The sequence below is a fragment of the Pholcus phalangioides genome, unplaced genomic scaffold (genome assembly GCF_987345545.1).
Source record: "Pholcus phalangioides strain wild (caught in Gottingen) unplaced genomic scaffold, Ppha-v1.0 ptg000013l_1, whole genome shotgun sequence".
Taxonomy (NCBI): domain Eukaryota; kingdom Metazoa; phylum Arthropoda; class Arachnida; order Araneae; family Pholcidae; genus Pholcus; species Pholcus phalangioides.
In genome coordinates, this window is record NW_028301606.1 from 27,698,815 (window position 1) to 27,722,799 (window position 23,985).

Consider the following 23,985-nt stretch of genomic DNA (forward strand, 5'->3'; position numbering starts at 1 on the left):
ACGTTAAAAGTGAACAGGGACGACGCAAATCGCAGTTTAGTGGATTAAAAAGTGTTTTAAAAAAATATGCACGTTATATTATTTTCAAACGAAAAAGTCATAAATAGAGCCCGGATTATATGCAAATGCATACGTGCATATGCATTTGCATATTTTGGCCTTTTTTAGCATTAATGCATATAAATGCATAAAATCAAAGAATTTTCAGTATAAGTGCATATTTTTGAAGGTTTATGGAGAAATTAAGTGAATGAAATACATATTTATAAAGCATTTTACGAATATTAACTGTTTTATTGTAAGGCTATTTCTAGAGACACGGCAAAGTGTTAAATTTTTTTTAGAAATATTGTCGAAATTCTTTTGTTACTGGTATTTTCTTTATTGAGCAGCTACAACAAACTGAAAAGTAAAAAATGCCTGAATAGAAAAATATGTAGAAGTTATTTACATATGCGGTACATGTATTTTTTGCAAATGAATATATATGCACGAAGGAATAGAAAAGATGCATTTTAAAACACATCTGCTTTTTTTGCATAGTAATGTTTTTAATGCACATTTTCTCATTCTTTGTACATATTTCGAAATTTTTGACTTTTTCAAGACTTCTAGTGCATATTCTGGGGTGTTTAATGCATATTTTGGCATTTTAAGTGCACTATTTGTATTATAGCATTTTTAAATGCGTATTTTTGCATTTTTAGGGGCATATTTGCATATCTTACCACTTTTCAGTGCGTATAATTCGGGCTCTAGTCATAAAAAATGAATATTAATAACTGATTTCAACAGAGCAAGAATAAAGCCAGAGCACACACTTGTGTCATGGCCGGCCCAATACGTTCCAAGGTTGCTCAAAGGCTAGTATTTCGGCCGCTCCATCATTGGCAATGATCGTCAAATGTTTGAGACTGGTTGAACAGGACGACCAGTACCTTCCAGCCTCCAACACAAGATTACCGACAATCATTCGATTGATTAGCAATTGCTAGATTCTTGTGTGATGGACGGCTCTACGCCACCACCTTATAATCATGTATATAATTATGATTGCTCATCGACGTATAGTGTTTATATGTTATTTATCTGTTATATGATTTCAGATTGACGATTGCTGATGTTCCAAGATGATTATATCAATTTATTTGTTGTTACCTTCGTCTGAGGCGGCTACATTTCGTTGTTTTTAATAAAGCGTTCCGTATTCCACCCATCCTTCAGGAAAGCTTCCATACCTCCCCGAGATGGGAAGCGAGGTGTGTCCGGTGTTCAAAGCACCCAAACTAAAGGTGCAGCCTTCATTCCCGATCTTTCAATGTCTATCCACACATTGATCGGAGAACGCCATTAGTCGTCTCCGATTAAATTGCTCCGGAAGCAAGTATTCGCACAGGAACATTGGGCCAGTATGTAGCTAGCTAATGCTGCTACTTCTTTGCGTTTGGAAAAAGTAAATATTTGCAAATGACTATTGGGTCAGGCTTGACACAAGTGTGGCCCTGATTTCAGGAAAACATGACGAGATGAGACCAAATTTCTGAAGTATTCCGTGGGATTTTGGAAACCACGCCCCCTTCATAGGGACATGGGCTTGGTTCAGGGGGAGGGGGTGCAGAGAAGAGCTACGTGTGCACTTGTCGGCACACAAAGCTTGAGCTATGAAGAGAGACTTGATTTCTTGAATATGTTTACATAGAGGAACACCGGTGTCAGGGAGATATGATCGAAGCGTTTGAAGTTTTCAACTTGAAGCATAGGATGGACCATGAGTTATTTATGCACCGTCAATCAACTGCTTCGACATGGGGGCACCAGTGTCGTTTAGTAAGTAAGGGACAATTCCAGATTATGGTGCAACAGGGAGTTTTTTTTCCCTAACAGGTGTGTTAATAAATATGGAGGTCGTATAGCTTACCCCCGGGGGCCGTGAATTCCAACAAAATTGAAAACGAGTACGATAGACTTATTGGGGTAAATCGAGAAGCTATCCGTACTTTTCTACGTAGTGTATTTATATATTAATAGTTATTATTTTTTTTTCGTTATATATGCTCTAATTTTGGGTTGGTGTAGTTTAGTTATATTTGACACATCCATTTTTTTATGTGCATCTTTTTCAGCCACCTCGTTGGACAATTTGCCTACTGAATCCTTGAATCCTTTGTGTTTGCATCTGTGTTTGATTCGAAAAGATCAAAGATCAAATCATGTGTAATGAGATAAGACCGAAAGCCATGCGATCACGAGTTAAACTTGGAGCATTTATCACGAAATAATATCTTTTAAAATGTGTGACACTTTTTAATGCTTCACCTCAAAATTCGATGGCCTAAACACAAATTCTATGATAAAAAAATCGCAAAAGTGACTCCAACAGAGCCATGATAACTTAAGGCTTGTGAAAATGAAATTCATAGAGATTGTACATAACAACACGATCATCCATCTTATATCAATTAATACCTATTCCAAAAATTTAGGGGAAAATACATATATTAGTTATATAAGATCCTAAAGAGCTTATTTTGAGTGGGGAAAACATTTATAAACTTTAATTTTTGATGTGAAAAATTCTAATTTATATACATATATATATGTAATCCGGAATTTTACCTCCTAAAGAGTATTTGAATTTTCTAAGAAATATTTTAAGGTTTTTCACCTCATATTCCAGAAGCAGACTTCATTGCGAAAACGTAATATTTTCCTCAACCTTGTGATTCGGGAAGAGGGGGGGGGGAGAGGAAAAGACAAGGGTTGAATGCTCAGAAGGCGACGAGAGAAAGCGATATGATCTTAATGACAGTCTAAAGCTGGGATCTGACTAGCATGGCCTTTAGCCAAATAACATAAAGGGCTTATCTTTGATGGCAGAGGATCGATTTTAGCACAGAATCTATTGTCGCAGTTGTTTTCAGGTCGTGATATTGGTCAACACAGCACAAGGAACTGTAAAATTCAGCAACGTAAATATCGGATTTTGATCTTCATAACTGATACCCACTACCTATTTAGCAATTGAAATTAAAATTTACATTATCGTGAATCGATTTCACAAACTAATTTCAGTCAATCATATTTTATTTAATTGAAAGGTAGCAATTTCATGGTTGTGTGTTTCAGTACATGACGTCGAGTAACTGAATTTCTCTGCTAAATTTCATCGCTCTCCTATATCATTGCTACTGAAAATGTTGCGAAAATTTTACTCCCAAATTAGACAAATAATCATATAAAAATGATTACACATTATTTATATGAAGAATTCAAATTGCGATAGGCCAGGGGTTGTCAACCCATGGCCAAATGTGGCCCTCCGAGCCTTTTTGCCGTGGCCCGCCAATCATTTTAACAAAATAGCTACTGCTAAACATGAAACAACAATTAAATTACAGAAAAAAATTCGTTAACAAAGTGATAGCCATGGATATCTGTACTGCACTATTTTTAACTATGAGATACTTTCCAGTTTCAATAGTAAGTAATGTGCTGTGCATTTGATACATTAAAAAGACCGTCGTACACTTTGGGGGGAGCCGGAGCCAAAATACTTTTTAAGTGTTCTGGCAAAACACTTAAAAAATTTAAGTAATTTATATATTTATAATATATATATATATATATATATATTATTATTATTTTATACAGTAATTTATATATACAAATACAAATACAACGCCACAACAGGCAAAATGCCCAACGAAGTGGCTGTGAAAAGATGCCCATAAAATATAATTGCCCATATATGTAATTTATATGCAGTATAATTTCATATACAGTATTTCGAGAGATGAAATTCAGCATCGAAAAGGTAGGTATAATTACAGAATTCACAAAAATGCTGGAAATGAAAAACATTAATGAAAGAAATAATTTTAGAAATTATTTAAAAAACTATTTCATTATTGATGGAAATGCATAATTAATGAAAATATAGTTACAGAACTTTCTTTCTTTCAAACCGAGCACAACTCAGACCCGTGTGATTCATGGGAAATTTTATTCTGCCCCTCAATAACCGAAGGGTTGAAGATCCCTGTTGGGCTATTATAAAATTCCTCATATGTTAAAGTATAACCAAGCGTTTCATATCCGCAAAATTGCGGTGATATCATCATTGTAAAATGCAAACTAATCTCAAATCATTTTAACGCTTTAGTCAGGAATCTTATTTAATGTTGGGATATATATTATACAATTTTGCAGATCGCAGTAATTTTAATGAGAATTAAGATCTCGTACAGAGAACAAAATCTGTCTATTTGCTGTACGTCAGTGTTTTCCCGAGTGGGTGGTATCGCTCCTTTCGGAGGCGATAGAAATTACAACTACACATTAGAATCCTATGTTTTCATTTAAGGCGGGGGCGATGAGAAATTATTTAATCATTATGAGAGATTATTTATTAACTATTTATATTATTATTTATATTAATTTTTTTATTAATTATTATACATATTAATTTATTAAATGATAAATTATTATTTCCTACCCTTTGATAGGAAGGGGCTCGAAAATATTACGTAAACTGTGCTTTCCGGGGAATGGTGCAAAAATGTAAAGATATATCTACATATCCTTTCTCGCTTCGACGGTAATAAATAAATACGCTGAACTCTTTTTTTTTTTCTTTTCTTCCTTTTTTTCCCCCTCCCACGCACACCCGGTTGTGATCACAGCACCGCAGCCTTCGCTATACAAAATCCAAGAGACCGAACCCAAGTCCGTAGTAATGACGGTCCTTGGGTCCTCTCATTTTGAAGTTTCTCTAGTGCGCGTTGCTTGGGTCGCAGTTAAATATTTTGAGGCATCCGTACACACTGATGAGAAACTTCAGCAAAACACTCAAGGACAACGTATAGCACGCGGGTGTAGACGCAGCTTTAAAGCATCCTAATTATGTATGGCTTCAAATCTTCTTAACTGTTGTTTTATGGAAAATATTTCTAATGGACAATGACAGCAGGACAAATAAAAGCAGCGTATACATACACGCACACCATAATACTGTCTTAACTTATCAGAACGAGATCTAGTGTTCCCTTTAATAAAATATCTGGGACTAGAAGCTAAACACATTATCAAGTAATATATTTTTTTGATGAAATAAAACCATATCGCGCAGAAGAAATCGATAGTTCCTCGAAATAAATATTTATGATTATTCTAGTATCGACGCGATTTATGAATTTTGGATGTTATATGAACGCTGCGCTATTGCATATATAATTATCTGGACTAAACGAGCGCATTCTGGTTCTAAATACATACCCTTTCGCAGATGCATACGTGATAATTAATATAAAATACTCTAGCAACTTGATATTTCCCTAATGTGAGGGGGTGACTGAATAGATGTGTTAAATCAGGAGACGGATAACATTGAGGACTATATGTAGAAGTCAATTTCCTGCATGATGCATTACGCCTATTCTACACTCCGGGCGAGAGATAATAACGGTACTTTAAATCACTTAACGTTTTCCGGTCATGACATCTGAATTAGTAGTTGCAAGATATACTGCCGCAATATAATGTTCACCAGCATCATATGCCATGTTTCCTCGCCTCTGAAGATGTATTGCTTACCAACAGTGTGGTTGTGCTCCGTTTCTTACAGACACATTGAAAAGTACGTTCTTATGAACAGCCCTCAGCAACAACGATACGTACTTTGGTAAAACAAAGTGTGTTTCAATTTATTCAGTTGCATATATTTACCACCAAATTCACAATTCACTTTTATCATCGTTTATGAAAATAAAAGGCTTTGATCCAGCTCAATTCTAACGAAATTATTAAAATGAAATCAGAGTTCTGTTGTAGAAATTGGTGGAGATCGATATTAAATTTAGGGAAATAGAATAGTTCATTGGCGTCATACCCAACTGTTACACTTACGGATTTTGCAAATCTGATAGCATTTTGTGTTCGGTGCCGAAAATTACGAGAAAAAACAAAAACTCAAAAAAAATTGTTAGAAAGACACATTTTGAAATGGCATTGTTAGGTATATTTTTCTTTTAATAGGAATTGTTAGAAATATTTATTTCTGTTTTTTTTAAAAAAAAAACATTGTTAGAGTCATTTTTGACAAGACATTGTTAGAAATATTTGTTTTTGAATAGGTTATTAAAAAGATTTTGTTTTCTTGAGTAGGCATTGTTAGTTTTCGAACAATGCCAAAATTCTCATTGATAATTCAATGCCAATTCATTTTTGAAAGGCACTGAAATTTGAAAATGCATTGTTTAAGAAAACAATATCTGAAGAGACATTTTCCAAATACATTGTTTAAGAAAACAATATCTGAAGCGACATTCTCCAAATACATTGTTTAAGAAAACAATATCTGAAGCGACATTTTCCAAATACATTGTTTAAGAAAACAATATCTGAAGAGACATTTTCCAAATACATTGTTTAAGAAATCACAATCTGAAGAGACATTATTGAAAAACAGTTTCTAAAGAGACATAGTGTTTCAGAAGGAATGTTATAATTTGAAATATATTGTTGTGAGAAATCATTTTTGAAAAGACATTGTTAGGAAAAGCCTTTTTTTTTTGGAAAATGTTAAGAAGAGCAAGTAGTTACATGACCTGCCCCTTAGGGCGTACATAACACGTTGTTGAGGAGAGCCATTTTTGGAATAAAACATTGTTAGAGAGGAAGGATCCTTTTTTTTTAAAATACTTTCTTATACAGATTTGTTTAAAGGAATGTAATTGGTGATTACTATAGTAATTATTAACGATGTAACATTTATATATGATAGGGCGTCTTTACTCAGGGTCCTGCGTACAGCATTCAATTCAGATTTGGTGCATAATGAAGGGTTTTGAAGAGTTTTGGCTACATTTGGCTCACTTACTGTCCACCTATCTATGCAAAATCAAGCTTAGAAACAAAATAAAAATTTATCAGGACAGGAAAGTGTTTCCTTAATAACCTAAATTAATACAGAAAAACAAGAAATAAATGCGGATTCGGCAAAATTTGATGATGTGCTAATCAGTTTTCGAAAAGAAGTTTATGTTATTGAGTGTTATGGTATGATATATTTTCTAGAAGCAAAAATAAAATTGTGTTTACATCTTATTATAACATGGAGAAATCATTCATGTCTGTGAAAAACTTTCTGTATGTATAATTGGTTAGTCAAATTGAGACTCATATGCGTATTACATGCATATTACCTTTCAGGATTTTTTTGAAAGACTTAGCTAGCTCCTTGGACAGGTCGTATATATACAAATGAACTTCAAAGGAGGTTTCCGCTTCAGAAGGACCATCGTAATCTTCACCGTTGGTCGCCATTTTGAGATGTTGTTTTGCACCCGCACTTTTGCAATGACCCGCCTGCGCACACCATGAAGAATTGTTTTCGAAGCGGTAGCTCCCTCTTTATTCTGGATGGTGGAGGTGCATTTTCTACTGGAAGCGAGTAACGTCTTCTCTCTCTGGCTTCTTTCTTTTCACTTGATTTTCTCTTATGGTTTTTATTTTTACTTATTTTCACCCCAAGCCACGGGACACGCTTTCTTCAAAAACATTACCCAGTTCAAAGTCTGGCGTGTTTTGGGAACTCTCTCTCTCTCTCTCTCTCCCTGGTCTCTCAACGTGTACTATTTTTAGTTGAGCTTCACATGTTGCGCATTCTTGTTCGTAGGGTTAGTAGTATCTTTGGGAGCTCTGGAGGCGTCACTCTGTTCAACGGATGATGTCGGAATGAAGAAAGATAAACTGGAAAACAGACAGAAATGCTAGAAAAATAATCTCTGAAGCCAAATGTAACTGCATCTTCTATTCTTCGCACTTTTTCTTATATCAGGCTGGCTTATACACCCTCACATTTATACGTTTCTCTAAGTTATAGGACGATTTTCTGCGCTCCCGGTCAAAGGAATAAGAAAATAATGCTATTTCTCTTACATACGTCTTTATATTTATGACTTTTTCATTTCTGCGGCTCACTTTGCGATGCACCCCTCAGTTATGAGACGCAGAAAGAATTTGGCTTCCCCCAAAATTATTTTTCAAAGAGTTTAAACAGATTTTCAAAGGAGACCCTTTCATTTGCAACTAAGTTTGTTATATTTGTGTCAGATAGCGTATTCTTTTCTTTCCTTGGACTATATCCCTGTTTATGATTGGCAGGCCATCAATCGCAATGGGTTCCGTATGAAGATTCTTTTCCCACTGCTTGCAACCATCATGGTGGGATTCTAGTACCCACACATTATCACCTTGTTCAATGTGACTTATCACTATCGATTGAACAAACCTCTTCACAGGTGCTACAGATATCAACTGAAGGCGTTAATTGAATTGATGTGATGAAAGTATGGTGATAGGGAAGGTTGAGAACTTGCAACCAATAGCAAGTGGTTCAGAAAGATGGCACATTTTTGTTTTGGAAAGAGATTGCATTTCATGTTTGACTACTCATTTTTTTTATTCCAGTCTGTAATAGCATTGATGCTATCCTATACCTAAAATGGGTCAGTGAAAGCAGTTATTGATTCCAATCAAAAATGAAACAATGAAAGTTTAATGATAACTCAGTTAGGGGAACTACAAAGCATTGTGTCTGAAATGCGCATTACAACGATGAAGTTTTCAATTATGCTGAGAATAATTTTAAAAAAAAATCCGGGGCATCTGCAAATGTTTTAGAAGGGCTAGAAACTCTTCGTAAATTTTACAACTAACTTCCAGTCGTACAACTTGAAAAGAGATTTCCAGGTTAGATGACAACAAAAACAGGATTCGAATTTTAGGTTGGTTTATATGGCTTTCATAAGAAACATTTTATGTACTGAAAATGAAACCAGTATCTATATTAAAATTTAATGAACTTGTGTCTGACAATTTTCATGCCATAGATATTTTTCAGTGCATTTTTCTTGATATTCACTTATACGCCTCTCTCATTTATGCGTCTGTTTTTTCCTTGCTTTCTTTCACCGACGCATAAGAGAGGGATTACCGTAATGTGATCCGCATTTCTTTTCTTGATAGCGTCCCGTTCTGAGTTTTGAGATTATTTCGTTATCAATAATATATACAAAAGACGGATAAAAATCTCCTTTAGTGTTTGAAAAAAAAGCTTACAAATATTACTTTTTATTTTAAAATTTATTGTTGAAGAGAGACAGAGAGAAAGAATAAGCGAAAATTTTCCTTTGAGCTAATAATTGAAAAATCCGAAAGAAAAACGGAATTTTCAGTAAAAACCTATTTTGTCTTTGAAGATGCTATCCGTGGTGCCATCACGTTTTCCAGGAAATTTAAGAATTTTATACTGTTATTATCGCATAAAAACTGCATTTTAAAATTTGGTTTCATCTGTACTGTTACATATTTTCTTCATTAATTTTTTTTTAACTTGAATCTTTTTTCTTTAATGAGCATGTGAAATTTCCTATTGAATAATTAAGGCTTCCTGAATGAATTTCACTTGAAATATACTCTATTATAACATCACTTAAAACGAAATAACTTCTTTATCGCAAAATGTGAGTCGCATTTCGAATAATTTCTGTACCTGATCTTTTTTTTCCCCTTCTGTTTAGCCACAATAGGGTGAAGCATACAGTAATTGGGAATGCTAAGTCTAGAAATGGTAGTCTAAATTTAAAAATGATAATCGTTAATTATAGAATTCACATTCAGATCTGTCGAAACGAAGGTTGATTCGGTTGGCACATGGTATGATATGTTTCCTTTCTTTCAAACTCCGGTTTTTCAGCATGGGCAGTTTACTAACGAGTGAGTTGTGCCGCAATTTTGTGCATGCTTACCTGACAGTCTAGGTGAGTACCTAGTGTCTGAGGTTACTATGTAGATGTGAAAACTGAGAAAGGAGAGGACGCCTGCGCGTGCGCATACCCTTAATGCCATCATTTTCCTCAGTTTTCACAACAGATGACGCCATTTTTCTTCCAAAAAAAAAAGAAACCGACCATCTCATATGTTACGGAAACTTGATAAATCTGGTTATTATGCGTAATCACCGGCTATTATGCATAGTTACCAACCATTTTTTTTTTAGTTTAATAAATTTTGTATTTTACATTTACCGGTGATTATGTGTAATCCCCAGCTCGTATTATATATAAATCGTCAATAAATTATTTAAATTTACCGTAAATATTGCTCAAATTTCATATTCGTTTGTTGTTACGTTGTTGTTTGCATCCTATTCTTTTTATTTATGAATGGAACAGTTATCCCCCCATCTCAACTTCAGTACACGTCGTCTGATGTTGGTGAGCAAACAATGATATTCCCAAAATTGATATTGCGATTTTCTTCTTCCAGAACTGTTTTCCCGACTGCCTTTTTCATGCTATCCTTGGGCAAGCTGGGTCATGAGAATAGCATCTGCTGTGCTTGGAGGAAACTTGGAGTCATCTGGGAATTTTGAGGGCGTTTGTGAAAACGTATAAAATATGTATGAAGCACACACACACGCAAACACTCATGCCAATAAAGAGATATATGTTTCAGAGTGAAAAAAAAATTCCCCGGAAAAAAAAAGGAAAACAATTCCAAAATACCTGAAAAGGAGGACAAAGGATGAATTTTTGAAAACATAGGAGGACGTTTGAAATGGCACCAAAAAGGAAGACGGATGGTAACCCTAGCAGTAGTGTCACGCGTGAATTTTGAGTGCTACCATCTATAATTTAGAATGTGAGTGAAGTGTGACGATATTGGATATTTTGGCCATTTTGGCCTCTCGCTCTCTGTAGCGAGACTTTTTAAAGGGGGAAATCAGCTCGCATTCGTGCCTCGAAGATAGGAACATTGTAAATCAACTTCGGCTGACTAACACTGAGCCGACTCTGGAACTCGAACCTGGATTCTCATGATGGAAGTTCATAACGATACCCTTCACGACAGCGCAGTAGCATACCATGCTACTGCGCTGACAGGTATCTATCTATCAGCCAGCTGGCTGGTACCTATCACTACTTAATACATGCACCTTGTAGAAATTCCACGGCAGAATTTCTAACGAATTGGTATAAGCAGAAATGTGTGTGTGTACGCGTACATGCGCAGACTTAGTTATTTGTTATGTGTCCAGAGTTTCGCTTGTTTCGTGTTGTACCGGTGCTGCCCTCAGTAATCCATACTGGTACGCTACTGGTCTGAGTCAGAATATAAGTTCAAAATCAGTTTCATTATGAAGTAATATTGGGATTCAGGTAATTCAACATTTTCACTTCGAAATATGGTTGACAGAGGGCAATATAACACGAAACAAACATAACTCTGACAACATGAATATATACGTTCCTGTAACATTTGATACGATTTTTGGAAACTTTCCGAATTTTAGTGTCAGGGTTTTGAGATTTCGATTATCAGAATAAATTCGTGAGAATCGGATAAGATTCAACTATACTGTAGTGCTAATGAATTTTTTTTTTCGAACTATCACGAGACATATAAATGTGGAATAGTGAAAAATCGTTATTTTATCTCTCTTCGATATTATTTATTCAGAATTCACGAGTTGCTCTTTCTTATGGATTCTAAACGAATATCTCGAAAGAAAAATTGAAACTTTCTAGTACAGTGGTTCTCAAACGAGAAGGCATTTTCGGGGCCGCAAGACGACAAAAACATGTTGACTGTGATAATTCAGGAAAATTGAAATGATGATAAAAATTTAATTTTTCCTTTCTCAAAAAAAATATGAATCTTACTGATATTTTCGCGTTTTCATCTTTTGTCTTTCATTTGCAGAAATGAGTCACGCGAAATTTGAATTGCAAAAGTTTCTTTTTCGATCAGCGATCGCACTTGCTTTCTATTTAGATTGAAAAAATATACAAATTAATACCTAAAATATTTTTGTTTGCATACGTACCTCCGTGTTATTAGCATGCTTTCTGCTCTGAGATTTGATAATGTTGTGATCTCAAGGAAAAAACTAACAGAATTTAATCGAAAGCCAAACAAATATTCATACATAACTATTCCAGCTAGAATCAATAAGGGTCAGAACATTTAATAATAATACACTAGTGATCAGAACACTTATAATCAGAACTATTCCTTGATTGATTCTTTTTCCAAATTTCGAAAAATGGTTTAAAAAAATAGTAACTTTTTTCAGTTTAGAGAGTATTCGAATCAGTTTCCAGAAGAAAAAAAAACCAAAACTGAATACTAACCGTAGAGTTGAATAATAAGTATAAGAGTTTCTGTAGAAATTAATTTATGGATAACTAATGTGATTAATGGGTAATCAACGTAATTAATCACAAAAACAAAATTTTCTAATGGATAGAAAACTCATTATCAAATAGGATGCGGGAAAGTATATAAATCGTATTGCACTGGGGGTGTGCGGGATGGAAAAAAAAACCCTTCAAAATTATTTTTGTCAATATTTTTGCCACTCTGTTTCATTTGCCACAGTACACGGGAAACAAACTCTGCTGTAGCAGTATGTCCGGACAAAAATTTTGATAACTGAAAAACTGGATTTATTTTTAAAATGTTACAATCAGTGTTTTGATCATGTATATATATTTTTGATTATTTAAAAATATTATTTTTCATGAAAGCATTCCTTTTCTTATGTATGAGAAAAATTCCTTTTTTTTGTCAAGTTGTGAGATTCCGAAATTAATTTAAATAAAAAAAATCCCATTTATCTCACTTCTTATACCATAAATTTATTTTTTAAAATCACGCATCACCTTGGAAAAAAAAATCTCATTTTTGTTATTATTTCTTAAAGTTGTTCCTGTGAGCATATTGGTTAGTCCAAAAAATAGACAGGAAAACATATTTTTTCTTGGTTGAGGTTTCTGAAATGAAAACTCAAAAATCAAAATCTGAATTTGGCTGATAAAAATGTTAATTTTTACTTACTACATTCATACGTGAAACGGTCACGTGAAACTCAATTTTTCTGATATCGTATTGAATTGCCAATCAGACGAGGAAAGGGAGTATTTCATTTAATATTTTCTTCCAAATTTATTCGCTTATATGTATCCAGATAATCACCGAACGAAAATCCTAAGAACCATCAAATAAGGAAGAGGATAAAAAACAGACCGAAACGAACAGCTAAGTGTAACTCGAAGAACTTTCCCAAAGACGAAAGAAGGTTAATGGAAAAAAATTTCATGAATTTTGTTTTTTCTTGAAGATCGTTTTTTATTGGAAGATAAACCTCACACAGTGAACTTATGTTTTCTTTTTTCAACTTCGAAGTATTCATTAAATTGACTCTAAGTGGATAGTTTAGACCGAAAATAAAAATTTTCGTTAAAAGCTTATCGACTGCTATTAAAATCTTACGAAACAAAAGAATAATAATTTCTACGTACACAAAATTATTCAATATGTAACGAAATGTGATATATTGATATAGACAGAATGTTCGATTAATTTATATTATGAAAATTATAATAATAGCCGCGTATATGTTTCAGTGGGATCAGATAGAAAAAATAAACAAGTTCAAATACGATAAATAAATCAATTCAAAGTTATATGTTTGAATAAAACGAATTTAAATGTAATTCATAGAATAAATGAATTCAAATATAATAAATAGAATAAATAAACTGCGGAGATAATTTTGAAATCTTATTGATTATATACAGAAAGAGAACCAGGAAAAATTAAGCGTATAATATTAAAATCAAATTGTGTTAATTTTAAATATTTGCTTGCGATTAAATAATTTATCTGTAAGTTGAATAGTTTTAATTGCTTGTGTGTTGAATTACTAATTAATTTTAATTTTCTGCGCGTTGCATTAACAATTTATTTTGATTGTTTGCATGTTAAATAATAACTTCTTTTTTGTTTGTATACCTGTAGTTCATTTCTGTTTAAAAATCAAACAGAAATATTTTTGTGATTTTGTTTCGATCTAACATTTTCAACGTTGAAAAAATTCAAGTGATAAGTCATAAAAATAAATGATGTAATTTTCTTGTAGATTTTAAAAAACTAAAATCATTGAGATTTGAAATAAATTATTAATTTATTTGAAATCATCAATAGGTAAGAACTAATTTAAGTTTGCATATATTTCTGAATGATGTTTTTTTTTTCTTTCATACTAATCATGGAGAGAGAAGAAAATGAGAAAAAGAGGAAAACACAAGGCATTACGACCCTTTCCATTATAAGCCATCGATCTTCAAATGTTACAACACGAGACATGCACATGACATACGTATTCTAAGAGTGAAGACATGAGGAAACAAGATTTACGGATCCCGGATGGTCGGGTCGAGCATCGAGGTCATTACTTAATTCTATTGGCGGATACAAAAGAAGATATGACAAGCAAATTGGAAAATCGATGGCACGTTATATCGGGTCGAGAAGATCAAATCTGCGTAAAAGCCAAAGCAATTTATGCTCATTTTCTTACGACGAGGAATCGGGTAAGTTTTTAGTGGGTTTTTTTTTAACCTTTAAACACGATCAAAAAGCTTCAAAACTATGTTCTACTATAAATGTCATTAGAAAATATTATACAGTCGAATCCCGTTTTAACGAATACCGTTATAGCGAAAATCTCGTTTTAACGAACACTTTTCTAATCTTCCAGATAAGTTTTCAGAGGAACAATGCAAAAACCGGGAATTCCCTTATAACAAAATTTCGTTTCAACGAAGTGATTTTTCCGGTCTCGTGGAGTTCGTTATAACGGGATTCAACTGTATAACAAATCCGTTATTTTAAATTCGCCATACATATTTTTGATTCAATTGTTATGCCAATACAATGTGTTACATAACTCCGATACTTATTTAATTTATTTATTTTTATATATTAATTGGAAATTTTTGTAACAGGAGAAGAAAAATGCATGAACAGTTGAGAAAATAGCAAGTGCATCAATGTAATTGATCAAAAATTGAGTTATAATGCTTTAAAAATTTATGACGTCACCTCAAAATCCTGCCCAATTCATCGAACGTAAATCAAACGTACAACTTGACGGTGTTTTTGAAAGTGGATAGCATAGTATTACACTAAAGAGAAATCAAGAAAAATCAAACCAGTTTTTTTTCCTTGTGTGTGTGTATATGCACTTTCCAAATTTTTAGGTGATCGTTGTATATATATATATACCCAAAACTAAATATGTTTTTGCTTTCATCAACGCGTGTGTTGATTTTATTTGTCTCGTTTAAGTTTATTTCCAGGTCTCGTTTTGTCTCGTTTAAGTATTTTTTTCCAGTTCCAACTTAGAAGTTTCCGAAGATTTACATGTTGCATCCATGCAGTGCCGTCTTAACGCATGGGCTCACCTGAGTACGACTCGGCGGCCTCAAGAGAAGAGGGCCTCACAAAAATGAGATATAGTTGAAATTTTCGTGGAGCATACTCGTGTATTTGCTTGGTTGGGAAAAATTACTTGCTCCGGGACCCACGGTGCTCTTAAGACGGTACCGCATCCCCCCCCCCCACACACACGGGTGGGTCTGATAGCCCTGTGGCTCGGGACAGTTATCGTTATTTCATTTCGTGCTACAAATTCACTATAGAAGGGTCCATAAAAAATCTGACTTGGGGACCTGCCAAAGATTCTAGTTTTGGAGCCTTTCTCGAAATGTAGGGGCCACGAATTTTGATTGTAATCCTACAACATAATTAACGTGTTAAAAACAATAAGTTTGTCGAATGAAATCGATAACAGTTACAAATTGTCTCGATGGATTCTAACAAACATAATTTAAAATTTTTGCTACCTCTTATTTATCTTATGTGTATGAAGAAATGCTCAAAACCATATTTCGAGAACAAACAGTAATGAGATGGCTTTCATTTTTGGAAACTCAGAGGTAAGGGGGAAGGACATGATTTTAGAGGGGATGGGTGTGACTGTATAAATTTTCATGGTGCTTTTCAACGAATGGTATTTATCAGTTATCAGTATCAGGCGTTGAATGTCGTTTCACCCATTTTGTGTGTTTCTGAATTGAAGAAGGAAGAGGTTGTCTGATTCTATAATAAATCATCCCACTGTCGTCTTAACTTATGTGCCCACCAAGTGCTACCAGGATGGCGTTCTCTGTCGCATAGGGCACTCCGAGATAATGGGATCAGGTACTATGACAAATAGCAGGTGCCGCTGAGGAAATGCCTCAATTTTCCACGCGGGAATTCGAGCAATTGACAAGGGCCACATAATTTTCAATTGGGGTTCCCACCGTCAAACTTCTCTTAGGAATCCTTGATGGTTATAAGACTCTTCCGCGGAACCCTCGATGATTATAGCTGTTCTACCAGTGAAGCTATCGAACTTGAACAACCATGCTTCAAATTACAAAAACACCAACTGCAGTAAAACTTTTGTTCTTTATAAAAAAATTCTTTCAATGAATTCACATTCCCAGTAAGACATAAAAGCAAGATCGTAAGGATTCTAAAAATTCAAATCACGGGAAATAAGAATTTTAGAGCATTACTATGGTATGTCGTTATGGTAAAATACAAGGTATATAGGAAGACAACTTCGAGAAAAAAAATCAGAAAAGTCTCTAAAGTCTCCAAACAGACTCCCTGGAAAGATTTCTTTTAAAAAAACATTCCATATTGGATTCCTCAATCTCTCATGTTCTTTACGCCACGAGATTTCCGTAAAAATTATTGGTTAAAACATTAGGAAGTGAAAGTCAATCTTTTGTTCTTTCTTCTTTCTACGTTGGTGAGGAAAAAAAAAATGACTGACTACCACTTTTATACAGAACCTTTTTTCTCGGCCATTTTCACTTGAAGGAATATCGATGAGGATATTCTTGGAATTTTTCCTCTCCACGTCTTTCTCGTCATGTATATGTTTTCAACGGGAAAACCTACCTTACTTACCCTACTACTTTTCCATCATTCCTGATTTCTTTTCTTATCTCCTTCTTGAAGAAATCGGAAACAAAAAAACAAGTAAATAAGGGAAAAAAATGTGAGAATTCTTGTTACATCTCTTCGTGGGGAATCTAAGAATCGAAAACCGCTTTGGAACATACATCGTGAGTTGCGGAATTCGTCGCGATGTGTGTGTGTGTATATATATATATACGTATACAATCTGTTTCCGTACCGCTTCATGTGCGGTATCTCGAATGTACCGAGTTCGGGGAAAAAAAAAAAAGTATTGCGGAAGTCGAATAGGAGGATGAGAGTATAGAGAGAGTAGGAAACTAAAGATAACGAAGTGCAAACGGCTTTTCTCGTGCTAAAGAAATAATACGGTATGTGTAGTTGGAAGTTCCATCTATACTCTACCGCCAACAGCAGTACTTCCTCCGTATCCAATCTCATTTCCACATTGGGCTTTACTTCACCCTGTCCATGTGTCTATCGCACTTATACCGACCACATACATACGGACTTACCTATAAAAATAAGGGAGAAAAAAAAACAAAGTAAGCCGATACTTGAAGGTCTAATGAAACGAGAAAAAATGAATAAAATATATTTTTATTATCAACCGGAAGTAAGTCTCGAGATTTCCAGGAAATAGTGAAAAAAAATGGTTTATTTCCCTGAAAATCTAGAATTAGAATATTTCTCATTCATTGAAATTCCACCGGTGAATATGTTACCAAAAGATTTAGGATATTTCTCGGTAAATAGATTGCGATTTCATGCACACGATTTATATAAATATATGTATATTTATTTATTTTTTCGTAGAGATATCAGTTTCTTTCAATTCACTCCATTACAAATTTAGCAACATATGTACAATAAATGAGCTGTTCTGATAAATTGAATTCTATTGAATATTTTCGTAATCATATCTTATCAATTCTGATTCTCCCCTCCCCCTTCTTAAATTGGGATTTATTTGAGGTTGAGAAATTGAATGTGAACGTATTTCATTGTGCACTAAATTTTGCAATTACACACAGTATTTCTTTTTACTTTGAGGAGTTTGTATCGATATTGGAATCTAAATATTGCATTTTTGCTCTCGTTTTACTCGGGGAAATGGTTAAAATATATTCTCATACCAAGCGTCGATTTCTAAGAAATTTCCTTGTTTTGTTTTTTTTTTGTTATTGTTTCAGATTTCTAAGAAATCGCAATTTTTATGTAGCGCTGTTGACATTGAAGTTGACAAGGAGATGGTGGTATCGTTTAATAAATTGATTTTTCCATTAAATACTTTTCTATTCAATTTCTACATAAATGAGGTTTGGTGTACAAAACATTTGACAAATAAGTATATATCTTTTTTTAAATTTTTAAACACTTTCAACATTTCTGTCTCTGTATTCAAATCGGATTTTGATTATATTGCACTAAAATTATTTTTTATACATTTTATACATAAAGTTTCCACATGCATTTGATTTCGCTGTTTCTCCATTAAAACGCTCTTTTCTCAAAATTATGTTTTGTGTAAGATAAGGAACATTCTCTTGAACAATATTTGTTCAAATGTCTTGAAACTTTGCTTATTTCTTGGCACTTTGATGTTTCATGCTTTTACAAGAGGATTTTTTTGTTTAAAATGGTTTCAAGCAATTTTATAGCATAAAACGTGTAAATTTTAGTGATTTTTGAAAAGTTGTACGTTGATGAAGGTATTATGTGATAAAAAAAAATGAATAAATAAAGTAATAATTAACTGATTTTGTTAGACTGTGTACTACAGTTTTCAGGAGAAAAATTGTATTTTTATTCCTTAACACTAAACGGGCATGGCAGAAATCGCTGAACCCCCCCCCCCCCCCCGCAAAACGTCTTCTTTTATGAAATAAGCTTTCAAGGTACTGGGTAAAAGTAGGGGGGGAAATATATGTTTCATTGAGAAATCAGTTTACAAAACATTTGGGCGTCTAATTGCGAAAATAAAAGGCTTTTAAGAAGACAAGATATTTCGTCGAAATCAGTGAGATTGATAAAGACAGTTGATTTTTTTCCGAGTTCTTGCATCATCCCAATTTGAAGATAAGAAATTTGTTTGCGTCTTTTATTTCATGCCGAATTTTTTAATCTTTTTTTTTTCTTCTATAGGTTTTCGAAATTAAAATCGGAATCTGAATATGGAAGTTTAGCTCTTGCATCACTTACAAGAATGATTGTAAAAATTTTAGTCCAAGAAATCACTTTCTTGGACTAATCATTTGAAATCATTTCACTTTCAAAGAAATTTAGAAATTTCTTCGCTGTTACTGTTTCAGATTTCACTTTGAAGATTGAATTTTCTAGAATGATTTACTTTTGTTAGTCTTTTCTTTTTAATTTTCATTGTATGAAGTAGTAGATCCAGAAATGTCTGGAATTCAAAGAGAACCTGACTGACAATTTACGCTATGATTCTACATCGAATTCCTTCAGCTGTGAAACAACTACAGCCACGTATGACACTTACTCGCTGCAACGCATCTACTCTCGTTATAATGAATTGTTTCTCATCGAAATCTTTAGAAACTTCCAATTTATGCAGCAGTGCGTTAACCCTTCTCCTATTTCGAATGGTGAATGACTTCGGAGATGGTATAAGCAGAGTCGTTGTTGATGAGGATGGTATCTCTCTCTCTCTCTCCATGCATTTTCCTGTTTCCGATTGTCCGCTTTGCATACGGAATCCGTTATTTCCTCCGCGAATAGCTGACAGCGAATGGGTCTTATAAAGCGCTATTCCATGCAGAGTAAGAGGTCAAATATTTAACAACTAAACCCGAGAGCGCTTATAACTTCCTACTTGGAATTCCGCGATTGATCTGAGAAAATGATACCGGCAGCTTTTAAAAGATTCTGCAGTTTCAGCAGCAGCACGTCTTGTAGAAACGAGATAAAATGCTGGCTTTCCTGCCAGATATAACGGCAATTACTTAATCCGTTGCAGAAACAGTTTCTCGAGAGGAAGCCTCTAATGTTTACTTCCACACGTTCGAAAAATTGTTTTCTTCCACTTGAAAATTCGAACAAAAATGGAATTCACAAAAACTTCCATTCTGAAGAATTTTGGGCTTTCAGAAACCAATATTCACTGAACTATAAAGATAAAATCATAGGAAAACACTCTCTTGAACGCTGTAGTATTTAAACTATATCAACGGTTGTGAATTTTTCTCAACCTAAGGATTAATAAAATGTCTAAAAGAGTAGTGCCGCCAAGAGTAGTGCGACCAAAAGTAAAATGCAGGAATAAAATACAGTTATGATATAACAAGAGTTCCTTAACCCTTTCAGCAACGACCCAAAATCAGCAGTAAGTTCAGCTTAGCGACCCATGGTACTCTTCGTTTTTCAAAATTAGGGAAACCAGTGGCAAAATAAGTGCATTTATAACAGGACTGCATGAATTGAATTTGTACGACTCATGTAGGAAGTCCCTGCAAATCATGTTTGGGTCCCGACCCACAACTCAAAAATCCCTAGCTGTTATTAGATTTGGAAGACCCATCTGGGAAGCTTCTGCGACGCAAGCTTCTGCGACCCATAGGTTAAGAACCCCTGTGGTAAAGAAACGCCCTGTATTTTACGTAACATTCCTCTATTTCGAGCCGTTCCGACTTTTTCATACAATTGTTCCTATTTCTCAACGAAAAACTTATTTGAATTTTTAATCTTCAGTAGAACCGAGATGAAGATAATTTTCATACCTGTGCATTTTTTAGTTTTCATAACTGTAATCATATTATAATAATTATAGCTACAAACATACACATTCATCTCACATAATTGTTCGGTTCGTCTTTTAATATACATTTCAAAATTATAATTAACTATTAACTATATAAATTATTAACTATAATTTCCAGTGACCCTTCATTTTCCCCATCATTAATTTTTCAGACATATCAGCAATACGTGCTGATTTTGCCGAACATTTTGGTGGTGATTCGGTGCATTTGAGAGTATTTGAGATACAGATTTTCCGTATATTTCTGAAAGAAATGTGGTCATCAGGTCGGGATGAATGTTTCTCTCCTGAAATATATTTCTATGCGATTTGCAGAGCTCTTTATTTTCCCAACCTTCAGTGATTTCGGGGATAAAGCAGATCTGTCTTAAATTATTATTTTAATGAAATAGGATTTTCCTAATTACGAAGGTACCATATAAAGATATCAATAATATATCAATATTATAGGAATTTAATAATTTTTCACTCGGTTAAAATTAAATTACCAAGTTTGCCTGCGCACCACCTCTGTGCCATCGTTGTAGGCCTCTTCTAAGCCGTGGGCCGTAGGTTCAGAAATGTTGAACTCTGCGACTAGAAATTGAAAAAAAAAAATTGTATAGTGTGGTCATAAAATAACTTTTGCCGATACACGAAACCCCTAGCGGCAGAAAAAATTAACAAATGTTGATGAAATTCGAGATAGATTTGTTTCAGATTATGCGGTCAAGGACGAAGAGGAAAAACAAAACCCAACTCTCACGGCTACAGTCACAGCAACAAAATTTCGAAAACTTCAAATGGCAACACTCACTTTTATGCGTGATCGGCTCAGTGAAAAAAAAAAACATGTATGGCGTCAAAACGATGCCCGTAACACCATGAACGCAGGAAGCAAAGATCTCGCCAAGGGATTGCTGCGCTAACTCCTTGGTGTGATATTCATTGATTGTTTCCACATGTTTCTTTGTCTGCGTCTAGCGCCAGCATTTATGGTGTTGCGGGTACCGTTTCAACACCATTTATGATTTTTTTTATTGCGCCTATCACTTCGCAATGCATAAAAATGAATATTGCTGCTTGAAGTTTTCGAACTTTTGTTGCCATAACAGTAAACGTGAGAGCTAGGTTCTCATTTTCGAGTGCAACTCCGGAAAACCTATATCTCTTAACTTTGTTGAATTCGTTGATACTTTACGGTCGCTAGGGGCTCATATATCGGCAAAGGTATTTTACGGCCACCCTGTACATAGCCTATATTGCATGGCTACTCTTATGAATAAAGTTAATGCCCATCTCTTGACTCTGAAAACTCTGGAAATCTCAGCATCTCGCGTATAGCTCCCATATCGCCATCTCCACTCGCCACATAGAGAGATATGGAGTCAGTATTTTCATATCGATATTAGAATATCAATAGAAAAACGCATCCACCATTCCTTTATCCATGATAGGGCACGGACGAAAACAACTCCCGCGTGCACCTACGTGTTTATCATCATTGTCCAGGGTTTCAGAATCTGGCCGAGGCATATACTCGTCTATTTTTTTTTTCTTCCCATAGTATAGAAAATATCCATGGGTATGGACGCATATATACGTGAGTGTTCATCAATACCCAGTGGACGTTTCTTTTTCGAGAAGGGAGAGAAAGAGGGAGAGATCTTTCCGCAAACCACAAAGGAACTCATACTTCTCGATCACGTACGCGAATGAAGAGAATGGAGAAGAATCTCCACAGAGCGACGTTTCCTCTCCTATTTTCTATCCAATTCCTCAGGTCTTTTCATTCAATTCACGTTGTTGACACTCCACCGCTTTCACAGAAAAGAATGGTAGGGATTGCGTTTCCTCAAAGCCCATAGTCATTTGCCGGACTTCATTTCATTAGATTACTTGTACTTTTTTTTTTTTTACTCTTTCATTTTGTTTTTTGGAGTTCCCGGTGTATCTCCCGACGCCATTCAAGAGCTTTGTTATTCCCTTGATGTTGCCAGTGAAGGGCTTCGAGTTACAGATCTGCCGCTAAGGTTTATTGAGGGAGCATGTGATTCGTTCTTCGGACACGTGCAGTGTAATAACGTTACGCGTGTATTGCAGCATCCTTCCATTGAAACGACTCTACCACGAATGAGTATGAATGTGTCGCTCCATTGGATAGGCATTATTTTCTGAATCATGTTCTGCAATCGGCTTCGAGTTCCTGATGGATATCAATTACAACTTTTCTCGTTACGTCTGGAAATTTGTTACAATCTATATATATATATACGAACACGTTATATTTAGCTTTATTTCCGTTCAAATTAGTCAATAGAAAAGCAAAATCGGTGGATTTCGATTAATAATCACATTTCCTTCCCGGGTGAGATGCATAAAACCTGTCAGTTTGGACCCCCTCTGTATCCTAAACACTTCCCTACACAGAAATGATTTTGAATGGAGCCGACCGTAATCATGAAACAAGTCCTAACAAGAGAAAGTCCACAGAACTATACTTTTGTACTTTGGGCACCTCTCTACCCGTAGGTGTTCAATTTAGACACTTTTTACTGTGTTTAGATGTTTAACACAGGACGCTCACCGAGCCTCAAGGACACACCCGGTGCCAGGAGACGATCGACGGATATTGAATGCAACATTTTTACATTATCACAAAAAGTTGTATAAATTTTTACATTAATCATTGTTATTGGGAGCGATTGCCCTAAATCTATAATTATGTTTCGAAGCACATGATATATCGGTATATGGATACTTGTTTGAAGCCACTAATCAATTTACTTTTGTTGCCTTTGCTGGAACCGGCTCTATGTTACTTGTTATTTAATAAAAAATTTCCGGACACATCCATCCTTCGGGAACACTTCGATGGGAAGTGGGGTGTGTCTGGTCTTTCAATACGTTAAGATGAGTGCTGCAAACCATTATGATTTTTGCAATGTTTCACTCATCTATTTCGTAGGTAAATTTGAAGTTCGTGAGTGTAACAGTACAAGTATTCAGACATTACACTTCACTCACTTCAGTTCTGAAATATAGATGGCAGCACTGAAAAATCATACACAACACTGAATACGCAATCAAACTGTTACGTACACACACTTACACTTCCGGCACAGCTCACTGGGTAGTAAATTGCCCATAGATGGCGATAGACCTGAGTTGTGCTCGGTTTGAAAGAAAGAAAGTAGTTTCTTCTTTAGTCACGTGATATTTATTATCAAAGGATTACTTAAGTGTACCCCTCCCTAGCTTCCCCCCCCCCCGAAATATTTCGTACAGTATTTTCTTTAACTCTTCTTTTTTTTAGCAGATTCGTCGTTTGTATGGTTCGT

General features: G+C 34.7%; 1 protein-coding gene across 1 annotated transcript in view; it reads right to left on the minus strand.

The window, feature by feature from the left end:
• LOC149078892 (uncharacterized) overlaps nt 1-7,660 on the minus strand; it is a 40,841-nt gene extending 33,181 nt beyond the window's left edge. The window contains exon 1 of the mRNA XM_089241079.1: nt 7,203-7,660. Within this exon, the coding sequence (XP_089097205.1) occupies nt 7,203-7,323 (121 nt within the window). The 5' untranslated portion in view covers nt 7,324-7,660. The remainder of the gene's footprint in view (nt 1-7,202) is intronic.
• Nucleotides 7,661-23,985: the final 16,325 nt, after the last annotated feature.